Below are 14,171 nucleotides of genomic sequence, written 5' to 3'. Positions count from 1 at the left end.
AAAAAGAAAAATAAGATAATTGAATAAGTGTTGACATTTTTCTCACATGGGACAACAATAGCGAGGCGTGAATAGGTAAAGGTTCCAAATAATCGAAGGCAGTAAATTCGGAGAGAAAACCATGCCAGGAAGATGTAAACACTCAGTTTTGGCCATTTTTACAATGATATGAATAAACTGTCACTGCGAATAACGCGCTATTCGTCTCTCACACAAGCCGCCGGTAACACGGGATGCGCCCTACGAAACTCAAGAAAGTGACTTTTGGTTTGACTGTATTCTCCTCCATAGCGTATGAAAACTATCAGCTGAGAGGCTTTTGGGAACAAGATAGTTCGCCTACAAATGTGTTTTTATAATTAGCTTTTTACCTCCAGTTTGAAGTCGCTCCGCTTTAATGATTTGCCAGGCAAAGATAGGTGGCGGCATTTGATATGTGTAGTGATGGACAATACACATCTTTGGGGCGTCCCAACGACCCTGCCATGTATAAGTGTCTCCAAAGCACTGGACAGGTGTAATGTGTATACTGGGAGCATGGCCAGGGTGCGTATACATGCATGTGTGCATTTCGTCATAGACGATTAAACTGTACTATGTTTTAAAAGTTGCCCACATTCAATTCATATCTACTCAGTACAAAGCCAACGAGGTATAGGATGTTTCCAAACTGTTTTTGATTTGTTTACTATTTTGGCCAGAGTTTTAGATTTTGTTCTGTCCGCAAACCTAAAGACATGCAGTTATTTCTTAAATGAGCCAATGTACAGCGAGACAAAAACGCCACTGTTTATGATCTGCGGCGAAGCCAAAGGAATTTACATCAGCAAACTTGTCGAGCCACCATTACAACATTTGAATAACTGGGTTCAAGTTGGGTTTAAGCTGTTACATGATAGAGCAGTTACGGTAAACACGCGGTGAACCATCAGAAAGCAAAACACAGAGAGGTTTAGGTCACCACGTAAGGTCATCCACTCAACACAGAGAGGTTTAGGTCATCACGTTAGGTCATCCGCTTAACACAGAGAGGTTTAGGTCATCACGTTAGGTCATCCGCTCAACACAGAGAGGTTTAGGTCATCACGTTAGGTCATCCGCTCAACACAGAGAGGTTTAGGTCACCAGGTAAGGTCACCCGCTCAACACAGAGAGGTTTAGGTCACCAGGTAAGGTCATCCGCTCAACACAGAGAGGTTTAGGTCATCACGTTAGGTCATCCGCTCAACACAGAGAGGTTTAGGTCATCACGTTAGGTAGTCCGCTCAATACAGAGAGGTTTAGGTCATCATGTTAGGTCATCCGCTCAACACAGAGAGGTTTAGGTCATCACGTTAGGTCATCCGCTCAACACAGAGAGATTTAGGTCATCACGTTAGGTCATCCGCTCAACACAGAGAGGTTTAGGTCATCACGTTAGGTCATCCGCTCAACACAGAGAGGTTTAGGTCACCAGGTAAGGTCACCCGCTCAACACAGAGAGGTTTAGGTCATCACGTTAGGTCATCCGCTCAATACAGAGAGGTTTAGGTCATCACGTCAGGTCATCCGCTCAACACAGAGAGATTTAGGTCATCACGTCAGGTCGTCCGCTCAATACAGAGAGGTTTAGGTCATCACGTCAGGTCGTCCGCTCAATACAGAGAGGTTTAGGTCATCACGTTAGGTCATCCGCTCAGCACAGAGAGGTTTAGGTCATCACGTTAGGTCATCCGCTCAACACAGAGAGGTTTAGGTCATCACGTTAATAGGTAGTCCGCTCACCCGCAACTCTGACTTCAAGACGCAGAAAGAAAAGTAATACCACCCATCCAATGCTTTGATATTTCAAGCCTTGGTCAATTTCGAATAGGTGTGACAAAAAGAAAGGTATGTTTGCCTCTGTTAGCAAAATCTAACCGCTGGTGTTACAACTATAACGTTTGTTTAAATGCTGTCTGAGGGCAACGAAGTCAGAGGAGTGGAAAACGGATGCGTACCTTTCAATTTCGAAACCTTTCAATTCAAACTGTGTCGACTTCTAATCTATGTACACCATTTGAACAGCATCAGACTGAATTATACCAAAAGTATCGGAATCTAAACTATTGTCTGTCCTCCTAGACGAAACATACCTTCAAACATCCGCCCTGGAAATAATATTCAGAAAACAGTTTAAAGTATGAAACCCATTAAACTTTTGCCTGAAGGTGTAAATTTCATAGTTTCTCATTTCAGAAGTTAATCCTGACCAGTTAGTTCATGAATACTGTTTATTTTGGAACCTGATGATCTTATCTCTAACGTTGCAAGCCCACCATGCTTGAGTTTTTTTCAATAATCTCAATTCAAAATAAAGGTGGCTGAGGTCGAATATTTGTAATGGGTGATGTCGTACTACGCCAAAATAAAAATAATAAAAATTTTTTTTTGTTTTCCGAAATTTTAACGAATCGCAGAAATATTTGGCTGTTTACCGTACAGTTATATTCCTAAACCGTTCAATGCTACTAAGGATCGTTTGAATTCAAACTCTAGATGCACGATTCATTTTTAATTGCTGTTAGTAAGACACACCAGAAAAATACTTATAATTTTAAGATATTTGGGCATTGAACACGACCAGTCAACAATATTCTGATCTAGATGACCATAAGTTGGTAAACTGCCCAATTGGAGATGCGCTCTCATTTTGCTCTTTTGTCACGTTTAATTTTTAAAGCGAACTGGATTACGAATTTTGCCCCACTGTGTGACACTCCTCCCAAAATAATTTGTTAGAGGGCGTCCCGTGCTCCACAGAGAAACCAAGTTTAAACCGAGCTAAGAGTGCACGGCGATACGTTGGGGCTTTTGATTTCTGAGAATGAGTAACAATCTGAGCGTACTACGGGACACCCTCAGTGCACTTGCTACGCGGGACCGAAACTGTGTACCATGCAGTGCCGTCAACAATTCACAGGTAGAGAAAAGAATGGCATATACTCACTTTTGGCTGTGGTGCCACAACTAAAATATTGTTCTAAAGTGCATTTTGGGAAGTCTGGAACAGAAAAAGAAGATTAGAGGAGGAGAGTTTGGAGAAAATGCTATGTCGGCACTTATGCTGGTATGTTATGAAGTTCCCATGTAGAACATCACGTTTATTGATCCTTTCTTGTTAAGGCCTATCGAGGCATTGGCTGTCTCACCAAATACAACAAGATGGAGCTGAAATGTACAAATGTTCGCTCCTTCATAAACTCAAGGGCAATTGATGGTGATTTGAACCTCAAGTTATTTCCCGCTCCAATCAAGGGGGTCGTTCCCCGATAACCACTGGTCACGCCGATATTTGTTATACCATCCCTACCCGTACTTACCCTCTATTTGCGGCATATGCGGAAGAATACAATGGCACTGCTTGGCGTAAAATTTCGTCCAACATATCACATCACATGCATGCTCGGAGTAATACGAATAATAGTCCAGCTTCCTGGTATTCTCCGTGCAGTTGCCCGTTGGAGGCGGTAATCGTTTCATCTGCAGATAAGAATGGGAAGAAAGGCCTTTAGAAAGTTCACCACCATCAGTGCAAGTCACCTTTAGATTTGATCGTTTCTTCTAAATATGTTCTTACTGTATCGTATGATTGTAAAGATATCATCGCCTTGAACCGAGCTGGTTGCAGGTTACTTATTACTGTGTGAATTGCAAATTCAAAAGTATTGAAATAAGTTACCTCAAAAAGAAAACTTTACAACACGAAGGTCATCAAAAATGCCAGACCACATGCAGGTCACAAAATGAGCCGAAAAAGGCAAAAGTTAAGAAAAATATCTGCTCGTTTTGCTGATTACAAAACATCAAATCAATCGATTAATCAAAACATCAAACATCTGAGGTCTTCAGTTTTCAGAATTTTCGTGATATTTTTTTTTCTGATTCCCTTTGATTTTATGGCAAAATCGTTCATGTCCACATTTCTTGACGTTGGGCCTATTAGGAAATTCATGTTGCATTTAGCTGGTTTGACACAGCGTAGTCCCTGCGGAGCCATGAAGTCCATGCCAATATCAACACGGACTACAGATGCCTGAATATCATTGATCACCAAGTATCAGCAAAGACTGACCAACAATTTCGTATCTAAACAAAGACAAATTAACTGTATTTGCGATTAATTTTCTCGTAGGCGATAGATATTTGTTCTGTGGCCATTAGTTGGGATCGCTTCCATTGTGTCGGTTTGTCGGGTTCTAAGTCAGAAACTTCACACTAATTGCTCAGTGACATAAGAAATCGACGTATTGTATATAAAGATAAAGGATCTCGATCAGTATCAGCATAGTAATTCTTGACAACACAATGTTTGCTTGAGTTTGAACCAGGTCAGATGTACTTCCTCTTGGTTGAATTTCAAAACCATTGGTAAAATCCAAAGTCGCATGAATTCAAACTAAAGCATGCACAAGTGATCGATAATTTTGCTTTAAACTGCCTGATTTTCAATTACTTCAACGTTTGATCTGTCGAAGTCGCTCACTTCAGGCGGCAAATTTGTAACACTTCAATCGCACAGCTTTTTACCACCTCATCGATCTGGTGTTGAGCGTTCGCTGATGTTTATGAAGCGAATCGCCTTAAATGAAGGCTTTCATTGCAATACAGCATCATATTCAATTCGTCTTTCACTTCTTGCATAAGCATTGACATGAATCCATTTGCAGTATTCAGGACATTGATAATAGATTCCAACTCAATACTTGGTATTTCAATGATGAAGACAATACAGTTAAAGCAATAATAAGCTGAAGACAATCACAAGCGTACGTTACGTGTTTGACTTTTCATTTTGTCCACACATGTAATAAGCATTGTTCGGGTGCAGTGCAGTGTAAAATAACAAAATAAGCCGTTAATGCCCATGTGTGCTCGCCCAACAAGGACTTAACTGGAAGATAACAAATGTTACAAGAAATAAGAACTGGCGTAGGCAAAATAAGGCACACATTTACAGTGAATCGCGCAGTACAGTAACATTCCACTCCATCAAAAATAGGGCTCCGCACATCTGATACAGACTACTTGATTTTCTTGTTAGTGGATTATTTGATTAAGTATTTTTTGCTTAAAAGTCACCAAAAAGTCATTTTGTTCCAAACATCAACATGAGTAGTTTACAGTTTGTCTGATTTTTCCCCAAAGGACTGCAGATACTACCCCGCCGTCACTTTCCCCTCAAGGTCATTTCATGTTGAGTATTTCGGCGATTGTTTGTTTTGAATTTCAATGTGTGCGGATTTCTATTTCTTAAAAACTAAACTCCAACACAAGAGGATTGACACCGTCACAGACAAACACTAAAGATATGGTTGAAATCTTACTGCACTCGATTCTTCGAACTGACAACATTCCTTCCTTACCATGACCACTTGCGTGCCAACGTATGTATGGGTCCCAGTGGCAATGCCCTGACCGTGGTCCTCTATACTCGGGATGTCTCTCCGATCGTACAGCAGGATCTTCACCCCGGCACCATCGTAGGGACCTATCATATTTTCATATTGCTCTACGTTTAGGACAACGCGGAGAGCAGAGCTTGCCCCTGTAATAACAAGGTTGGAATCAAGCTCTAGAAATCCTTTACCGACGGTGAGGCATCAATTTCTGTTGTAAACCACCTCAAACTTAGCGCTGATCATGAAATGTGATTTTCACTATACTGTTTGACCACCACAATCTCAAAGTTGTGCCAACCCGATATGGTTGCAACACCAAAACCGATGTGCAGTTCATATTACGTAGAAAGCCTGACTCTATTACAACCTAATAATGTAGGAGTGAAATCGTGAATGTCTTGACTACCATACAGGTAGACATCAGCACCATGACTGTTTCTTCTTCAGCACAAAAAGACAACTCTATTTTTCATCCAAAATGAAATTGATGAAAACGGCGGCGACTCAATCAATGCTTGAAAAAATTCTGAGGATTGGCAAATATTACCACTCGTTTGAACCGCGAGAAAGAATGCGCACCAAAAAGTTATGGTTTCGACTCAAAGATGCAAGTAAACAATGCTTTGGAAAAAACATTCGTCATCAGTTGGTCGATAACTAATTTAATAAGCTAGAAAAGACAAAGAGAATGTTGCAATTTCTGCTGAGTTTCTTTCCAATATATTGGATATCGTTGATGATTTAATTATGAATACACCAATCAAAGTGAACTTCTGTGGCGTTCAATTAACTCAGACCGATAAACAATGGCTAAACGAGTGGTGAAATCGCTGTACGATTTCACAATGCGAACTTCTTTTCGTTCATTTTTTTCATATTCCAAATTAAAGCCTAAACGAATACGTCCTCTGCAGGATGCAACACGAGATAGTTTGCGCTTTTCAGCTTGGCCTTCTAGCAGAGTTCTAGCAGAAAAAGTCACAGCTTGGCTGTAGCCTTGATTGGAAAACCAACATTTCACACATTCCAATACAGCTTTGTGGATTTTTAACATACATAGTACTTCTGGGATGCTTCTTTTCACGCGACTGATGTATTTACTGCCTGAAGAAGCAATGTTGCTTTCAAATATGACACGATAGGTTCAGCGTGTAGCCGTCATCCATCCAATAATGTTGGCTAATTCCTTTTCAAGGTCAATAGTCCTTATTCCAGTTATTGGCAATGTCGTGTTCGTAGGCGAAATCAAGAACATATATAATTTTAGGATGAGTGCACGAGGCTCAATATATTGCTGTCTCTGATACTACCAATGGGTAAGCTTCAGCATCAATATGTCCACGGTTGAGTCGGATTTCGAAAACCCTTGTGACATTACCAACGAGTTCGACAAGCCTAAGTTAGTGATAACTCCGCCCTAGCGCTAGCGGCGATCTCTCTTCTGTCCCTTGTGTTCGATACTCATGCGTTGCCCAGGAGGGAATTCAAATAACTGATAGGCTTGGCCTATAACTAGTGATGTACGTTATAATGATCAAGGTAATAGTGTCCAGCAGCGTCCCCGCCGCTTATTGCACATGTTACTTACTCATGCTCTACTGGGGACGCTGTTCTTGACCACGAGCCATTCATGCTAGAGGGAAGTCAGTCAAGACAGCCAATAAGCACAAGGGCGTCATGGGTCTATATCAATAACAGTTAAAAGATCAATATGTCTAGATATGTCGATAATCTGATGGTTTGTGGTGACGCAGGATCAATGGAACTCCACAGCCAGCAGACAGGTAGCTGTGACCAGAAGGAGTTGTTGTGGTCGAGTAGCTCGGACACTTGACTAGTGACCAAGTGGTCCCTGGTGTAAAACTTCACTGTCGGCGTGAGTCTTCTGACAACCATAAGAAGGATAATATGCTTTAGGTGTTCCAGAAAGGACTTAAACTGTAATCAACTTCTTCAAGAATGAGAGTTTAAACAGAATGGTGCTGCAAACTTACCTGACTCGGACACAAACAACGTCTTCTGACCTTTCCCATTAAACACATAACACACACCGTGATCCGTCAGAACCTGAGTAAAATTCATATGGCTACAATTTTTATCATTCCAACTACAACTGAAAAGATAGAGGAGGATATGTTGGACTGTAATCAGATAGAAAACGCACCAAAGACAATGTCGTTGGCTAAGGTCATGACAGTACCCGAGTCCCAACCGTCAGGGTAGAATATTCATATCATGATGGTTCGATACCCATGCAGCCATGAACAGCCAACGACTCTACTCAATACTGGTTCCAACAGTCTCATTGTTCTTGGCAACACCGACAATCCTTCAAAGAGGCGAATTACACTCTCATTCTTTGCTTGTTTCTCGCTATTTCAACTTCACGAACTAGATGAGGATATTGACCATGGCTACACCACACAGTAGGCATGGTGAGGACATTGACCATGGCTACACCACACAGTAGGCATGGTGAGGACATTGACAATGGCTACACCACACAGTAGGCATGGTGAGGATATTGACCATGGCTACACCACACAGTAGGCATGGTGAGGATATTGACCATGGCTACACCACACAGTAGGCATGGTGAGGATATTGACCATGGCTACACCACACAGTAGGCATGGTGAGGATATTGACCATGGCTACACCACACAGTAGGCATGGTGAGGACATTGACAATGGCTACACCACACAGTAGGCATGGTGAGGACATTGACAATGGCTACACCACACAGTAGGCATGGTGAGGACATTGACAATGGCTACACCACACAGTAGGCATGGTGAGGACATTGACCATGGCTACACCACACAGTAGGCATGGTGAGGACATTGACCATGGCTACACCACACAGTAGGCATGGTGAGGACATTGACCATGGCTACATCACACAGTAGGCATGGTGAGGACATTGACCATGGCTACACCACACAGTAGGCATGGTGAGGACATTGACAATGGCTACACCACACAGTAGGCATGGTGAGGACATTGACCATGGCTACACCACACAGTAGGCATGGTGAGGACATTGACCATGGCTACACCACACAGAAGGCATGGTGAGGACATTGACAATGGCTACACCACACAGTAGGCATGGTGAGGACATTGACCATGGCTACACCACACAGTAAGCATGGTGAGGACATTGACCATGGCTACACCACACAGTAGGCATGGTGAGGACATTGACAATGGCTACACCACACAGAAGGCATGGTGAGGACATTGACCATGGCTACACCACACAGTAGGCATGGTGAGGACATTGACAATGGCTACACCACACAGAAGGCATGGTGAGGACATTGACCATGGCTACACCACACAGTAGGCATGGTGAGGATATTGACCATGGCTACACCACACAGAAGGCATAGTGAGGACATTGACAATGGCTACACCACACAGTAGGCATGATGAGAAGAGCGTCTAACTAAGTTCCTTGACAGGTCAAGAAAAGCTCTCGTCAATACCATGATCAACAATCAATGCCTTGTTGGAGGCCAACCCTGCCTCCAACTTGAACCAAAACCTCAACGGGCCACCAGCGTCACTACGACCACCGCTACTTAGCGCTGGCTGTCATTAGGATATGATAGTTTTGTCAAGCGATATAAGCAAAAAGACGAATTCGAGGGCAACTTTTCAGACGCCTGTTAGATCATGGGGTCATGGTTTTTGTTTCGTCAAAGCCCTTGTGAAAAGTAGCCAAATTGGATTCATACCGGAGTCCATTACATCACTTGACAAAGCCATCCATACCCTCGTGACAGCTGGCGCAGCCGAGCTGGATGCCGACAGCCCGTTCCCTACTTACTTAAGGGGTTCATCGCAATTTCTATATTTCCAACTACAACTGAAAGAGCAAGGGTCCAGGTGAGTGCCAGTCAGCATGGCGCAGTGACGCCCTTAAGAGAACACCATAACGCCAGGTGATGTGAAAACTCCACACCAGTACTTGGCTCGATCTGGCAATGCAGTTAGTGCAGTCAAGATATATCACTCATTTATCATTTAGTTGTTGCAGAAACAGACCGAAACAGATTTATTTCTTTGAGTGAAGTCTGTGTTTTCCCAGATTCACAGCAGACACAAATGTGGTCAATTTGCAATTTACAAGACGCGCATTGCTCACCTAACTATCATGTCTTCTTTCTTGTGTGCAGTAGAAAGAAACAATTCATCAAGTTGGACGTGAGAGAAGTTGTGTTTCTTTAACACTTCTGGGCGGTCAACTTCATCTTTAGAGTACAGGTCATCTAACATGGACTTATAGCCTAGCCTAACCGCTTCGGTTATCCTGAAAATGGACGTTCAAAATTTGAAAATAAAGCAAGGAGTTAAAAGTGCACTTTAGGAATACAGATGCTAACAGAAGCCAATCCGAAAAGATGTTACTTCAAGAGCTTCATCTTAAGAGTACGATCTCTTGTCACAGTATCACGCCAAGGTTTACCAGAAGGAAAGTAAGCTATTGGATCAGTCACAAACAAGTTCGTGGCACTGCGAAAATGTTTATGACCTTATTTTCCACAATTCAGTACGAAAACCTTTCTGCTCCACTGATATTCGCAACCACCTTTCAAAAAATTGTCTTTTCTCGTCAGATGCTCATAAACAACTTCAAAGTCCACAAACCTAATAAACAGTATCAAGTTGTCCTCCAATCAGTGGCAGCAAATCATCGTAAACCTGTCAATGAACTAATCGCTGATGTCGTTTAGTGCACGATCTGTGAATTTATTGTGATATGATGTATCTTTTACTGAACCATCAACTCATGATGGCGGCTTCGTTGCCTTAGGTTTTTAGTTTATGATATCCTTGCAAATCACGTCCTAAATCTAAACGACCCCCAAGGCGCCAAGTCTCCATCGTTTTCAACGCCTAGCTACTCAAGTGTGTAATGGTGTTAGATAGCTGCGATGACAGGGACGTAGCCAGCATGATGCACTCCTTGCATTACAGAAATAGCTCTGATTGCATCTTGCAAACTTCAGATTCTGTTTCTAGGCTCACAATAATTAGATACGACACCGAGAAACAACCATCCTACCAAAATATGCTCTTATGATAGCACCATCATTTCGATGCTTAGCCAAATCTTCTACATGTGCAATGTAGACTGTTGTTTTCACATCGCAGGCTAACTCTTAGCCCTTTGGCGAAACAGCCGCTATTAGAAGCCGAGGAAGCAAAATTGAGAACATCTGATATAAATTTCCGTGTTGTCGTCTAAATTTTATAAATGTCTCCCCTTGGGTTTTTATGGTTTGAATAAATTGTCTATTCATGCAAACATAATATAAATTACATCCGTGAAAAAAAATACATTATTTAGTCGTTTGTAGCATCGATTTAGCGCTTGCCATTGAAAAGAATGCGTTGTAGAAAGAGGGGGAACATTAAGAGGGGGAAACCAACTGAGGCCATCAGTGGGGATCTAAAGTAACACATACATGACGAACTGCCTTACATTGGTTCACTTAAGGTACGAATAATACATTTTCAGGTCATCGACTTTAAAGCCTTGTCTGAGGAATCTACGTCTCAACAAGTTCCACGCAACAGCAGGAACCCAAGGGCGCTAATAGTTGAAATCATCTACTGAACAGGAGTCTGCCGCAAAGTCATGTGAGCCGTAACATACTGATTTCATTAGATTAAGTCTATTTTCCTGTTAAACTCTGCTTCATCAAATAAGGAACTGGATAACAGGTCCCAGATTGCGATCGGATTTAGCGATCGAGACACTTCGTTGCGGATCCTTATGACATTATGTGATGATTAAATCATCCGGCGCCTGCAGCTTGAAGGCGTTTCGTACGGACCAATTTGATTGAGGTTCATTTCAATGATAGCAGATTGGTGGTAGATGCTCGGTCGGTTGCCAGAGAAATCCAGCCCGCAAAAGCTAGGCCAGCCGAATGAGACAACCTTTCGAACTGTAAATGTTAAATACCCCTACAGTGTGTAGTCCAATGCCAATCTTTCAGCTGGAATTGAATACTTCGCATCAGTACATGAACTAGTGTGCATGTGTACACGGTTGGCTTAACCATGATGTCAAGGATCAGGCCTACGACTTGGAGGTTAATAGCCATGGCATTATTCAAGACGGCAACTCGACGGCCTCACCACTCTTATGAGCGCTCCTGTACCTGTTGCCAGCCAATGATATCCAACATCTTTCAAGCCAGCGTATTGATGCCCTTCATCGCCAGACAAGAATAACCACGTCTTGATAATGCATTGAACGAATCTGTCAGAACAAGAACCACACGAAAAAAAACCGTTAAACCGTTTCATCTCCACCATTTCGTATGACAATCATGATGTGTACCCGGAAAGGTTATGTTCTCCTGCCATGGACAATCAGAGTAATTTCTCAGACAAATATGGAAGATATTGGTTTCCGTTGGACAGTTTTCCACTTTCAACTGCAGTCTCGTTGGTTGCTTTTGATCTCATGTAGAGCAATAACAGTGTTCGTCAAACTTCTCCCAATTTACACATTCAGGTTTTATCACCGACTCAACCTGCGGCGGCTTCTGAAAGTCAGTTCATTCTTTGAAATATTCAATTATTGACAAACAGTATCCTATCTAGGCTCGTCTGATATTTGACCTGATTATAATGGGCCAATCGGTTTTGTCCACGCACGCAGTTAACTATGTTATGCTCCGCTGCACCGACACTATTGCTCAGAGCGTATGCGTTGAGAAAATAGATTTATAAGACGGACCATTGTTCTATCATGCTATTGTCTTATAGCATGTCTAGGCGCTACCAGTGGCAAGACCATTACCGATTTTACCACACTACGCATCCTCCGCTATTCCACTTAGAGTCGTTGGCTAAGAACATGTCCTCGCCACTACATCGGCAGGTTCCTTTCCGTATAGAAAGCGCAGTCTCTTGCCCAAGGCGATGCACCTCTTTTTCTGTAGTCTCCTTGCATATGAATATTTCAATCACTCATTCATATTACAAAGGAAAACTGAGACATAGCCAGAGGTCCTTGCTTCTCTGATACAGATCATCTTTACATGAACGCTGATTTGATTACCTGTCGTATATGAGAACCATGATTCGACCAACGCACTCGCGTCGGTCGAATGTAAATTTCACAACACTCCCGCCATGAGTCTTCTGATTGAGCAGGAATTGCGTTTGCACTGATTCGAACCTACAGTGTGACTCCAATACATTTCTACACATCTTAATCAACGTCTACGCTAAATTATAAAGCATTTTAAGCAATAAGCAGCCTAAAATCAAAGCTTTCGCTACGTGTGTTGACAAAAAGGATAATAAAACGTGTATATCTACCAGCTACTCAAGGGCATACTCACTTGAAGGAATTCTGGTTGCAAAGCAGGACGGCGGGAAATCTCAGCGTCTTGTTAAAGTTCACCTCGACTTTCACAGTGACAGGATTTCGGGAAAAATAAAGAATGCGGTCAATGACCTGATTGAGGAGGAAGCCCATTGATACTAGGATGAGAAGACCCCACAGGATTCTGAAAACGAAATGATGGGCAAAGTTTATTGGTTTATGTACACGTGTCTGAAGAAAGTGATACCAGTTTTTCTATCGCCTACGCGGTATGATAAAAGATGACGACTTCCCTCGATCCCAGTACAAATTGGTACTCTTCAGTCTAGGAGAAGTTCAAAGTCAAATTATGGCATATGAAAATGGTAACACCAAGCCTCGGATGCTTTTTCTGTTTACTTGCCAAGCAATTTGATATACATTGTACACCTGGCGTGATAGCTTCGCAACGCATCTACATAATTCTAATAAATCTTACATTCAAGATTTAACATTATTACCGCGGAGGTTCTAGGGGATTCATTGGTGACAGTCTGCCTCAAATTACCGCCTAAATACGCCACTAATGAAATTATTTATCGTCCGTCTTTTTGGTGGTAGATTGGCAAACGTAATCACGGTACATGGGACACACATCATACGTGACTTGCGCCACATGTCTCATTGACTCACCTTCTTGCTAGAAAGGATGAACTATCAAAAACATGCCGGACGCCATGAAATGTGGAATTTTTGGCAAAGTTATGAAGAAATGTCCGCCACGTCTGTGGTTCCTTTTTGGCCGTTTTGTGCTTCTCAGCCAAGGCGAGGATGTACTTAGAGATGGCGTCGTTCTGCTGGTTAAGGGATCCAGCGTTGCTGTTAGGGGGCAGCTCCCCCATCGCCAGTATCTCTGGGTGATGGGACAGCTTGGAGTTGTTCAGCACGTCCCTGTTAGCCTCGCTGCTATGGTTCATGTCCTTCTGCAAAGAGAGATGGTGAAGGTATTGATAAAAAAGGGAAGATGTGAAACTGACTGAACGGACGTGTTGCACCAGCTTCACGCTTTACTGTTGGTCGCGGCGGGATTGTTCATCACTCCAAGCTTACACATCACCTCGTGTGAAGGAGCTAGGGGCTGAACGGTCGACGCTGACAGCATTCCCACGTGCAAGTCATAGTGGGTCACACGCAGCCCCTTTGTCACCGTCACCTAGATGAATTTGTTCATATTCGAAATTCACATTTTCTGCTCTGCGCACGTAATGTTTGAAGAGCCTAATAAACTAATTGAAATTGATAGCTAAACCAACGACAGGTTGCAGTCACCACTCAGCTCGAGGTGTCTGCAATATCTGAATAATTATCTTGTCTTCTCAGTAAATCTGACTCTTTCCTTAGGGGCAGAGACAAA

General features: G+C 42.5%; 1 protein-coding gene and 1 long non-coding RNA gene across 8 annotated transcripts in view; one reads left to right on the top strand and one right to left on the bottom strand.

Annotated features, from left to right (window-relative positions):
* LOC135495533 (uncharacterized) overlaps window positions 1-14,171 on the bottom strand; it is an 88,719-nt gene that overhangs the window by 9,980 nt on the left and 64,568 nt on the right. For 4 of the 7 annotated variants that reach the window (XM_064784281.1, XM_064784284.1, XM_064784283.1 and 1 more), the window contains 9 exons: window positions 13,451-13,740; window positions 12,795-12,962; window positions 9,575-9,739; window positions 9,257-9,295; window positions 7,415-7,533; window positions 5,346-5,566; window positions 3,342-3,501; window positions 2,969-3,022; window positions 2,115-2,129 (listed from right to left, as the gene is read on the bottom strand). In XM_064784281.1, the coding sequence (XP_064640351.1) occupies window positions 2,115-2,129; window positions 2,969-3,022; window positions 3,342-3,501; window positions 5,346-5,566; window positions 7,415-7,533; window positions 9,257-9,295; window positions 9,575-9,739; window positions 12,795-12,962; window positions 13,451-13,740 (1,231 nt within the window). The remainder of the gene's footprint in view (window positions 1-2,114; window positions 2,130-2,968; window positions 3,023-3,341; window positions 3,502-5,345; window positions 5,567-7,414; window positions 7,534-9,256; window positions 9,296-9,574; window positions 9,740-12,794; window positions 12,963-13,450; window positions 13,741-14,171) is intronic. The other 3 variants (XM_064784287.1, XM_064784285.1, XM_064784288.1) reach the window with 3 other exon arrangements.
* On the top strand, window positions 904-1,513 carry LOC135495534 (uncharacterized). The gene is made up of 4 exons (XR_010448579.1): window positions 904-1,120; window positions 1,203-1,256; window positions 1,298-1,448; window positions 1,490-1,513. It is a non-coding gene; the product is annotated as an uncharacterized LOC135495534 (long non-coding RNA).

This window comes from Lineus longissimus, chromosome 11 (genome assembly GCF_910592395.1).
Source record: "Lineus longissimus chromosome 11, tnLinLong1.2, whole genome shotgun sequence".
Classification (NCBI taxonomy): Eukaryota; Metazoa; Nemertea; class Pilidiophora; order Heteronemertea; family Lineidae; genus Lineus; species Lineus longissimus.
Note: the sequence above shows the minus strand (reverse complement) of the source record. Positions and strands in the feature narration are given on the sequence as shown.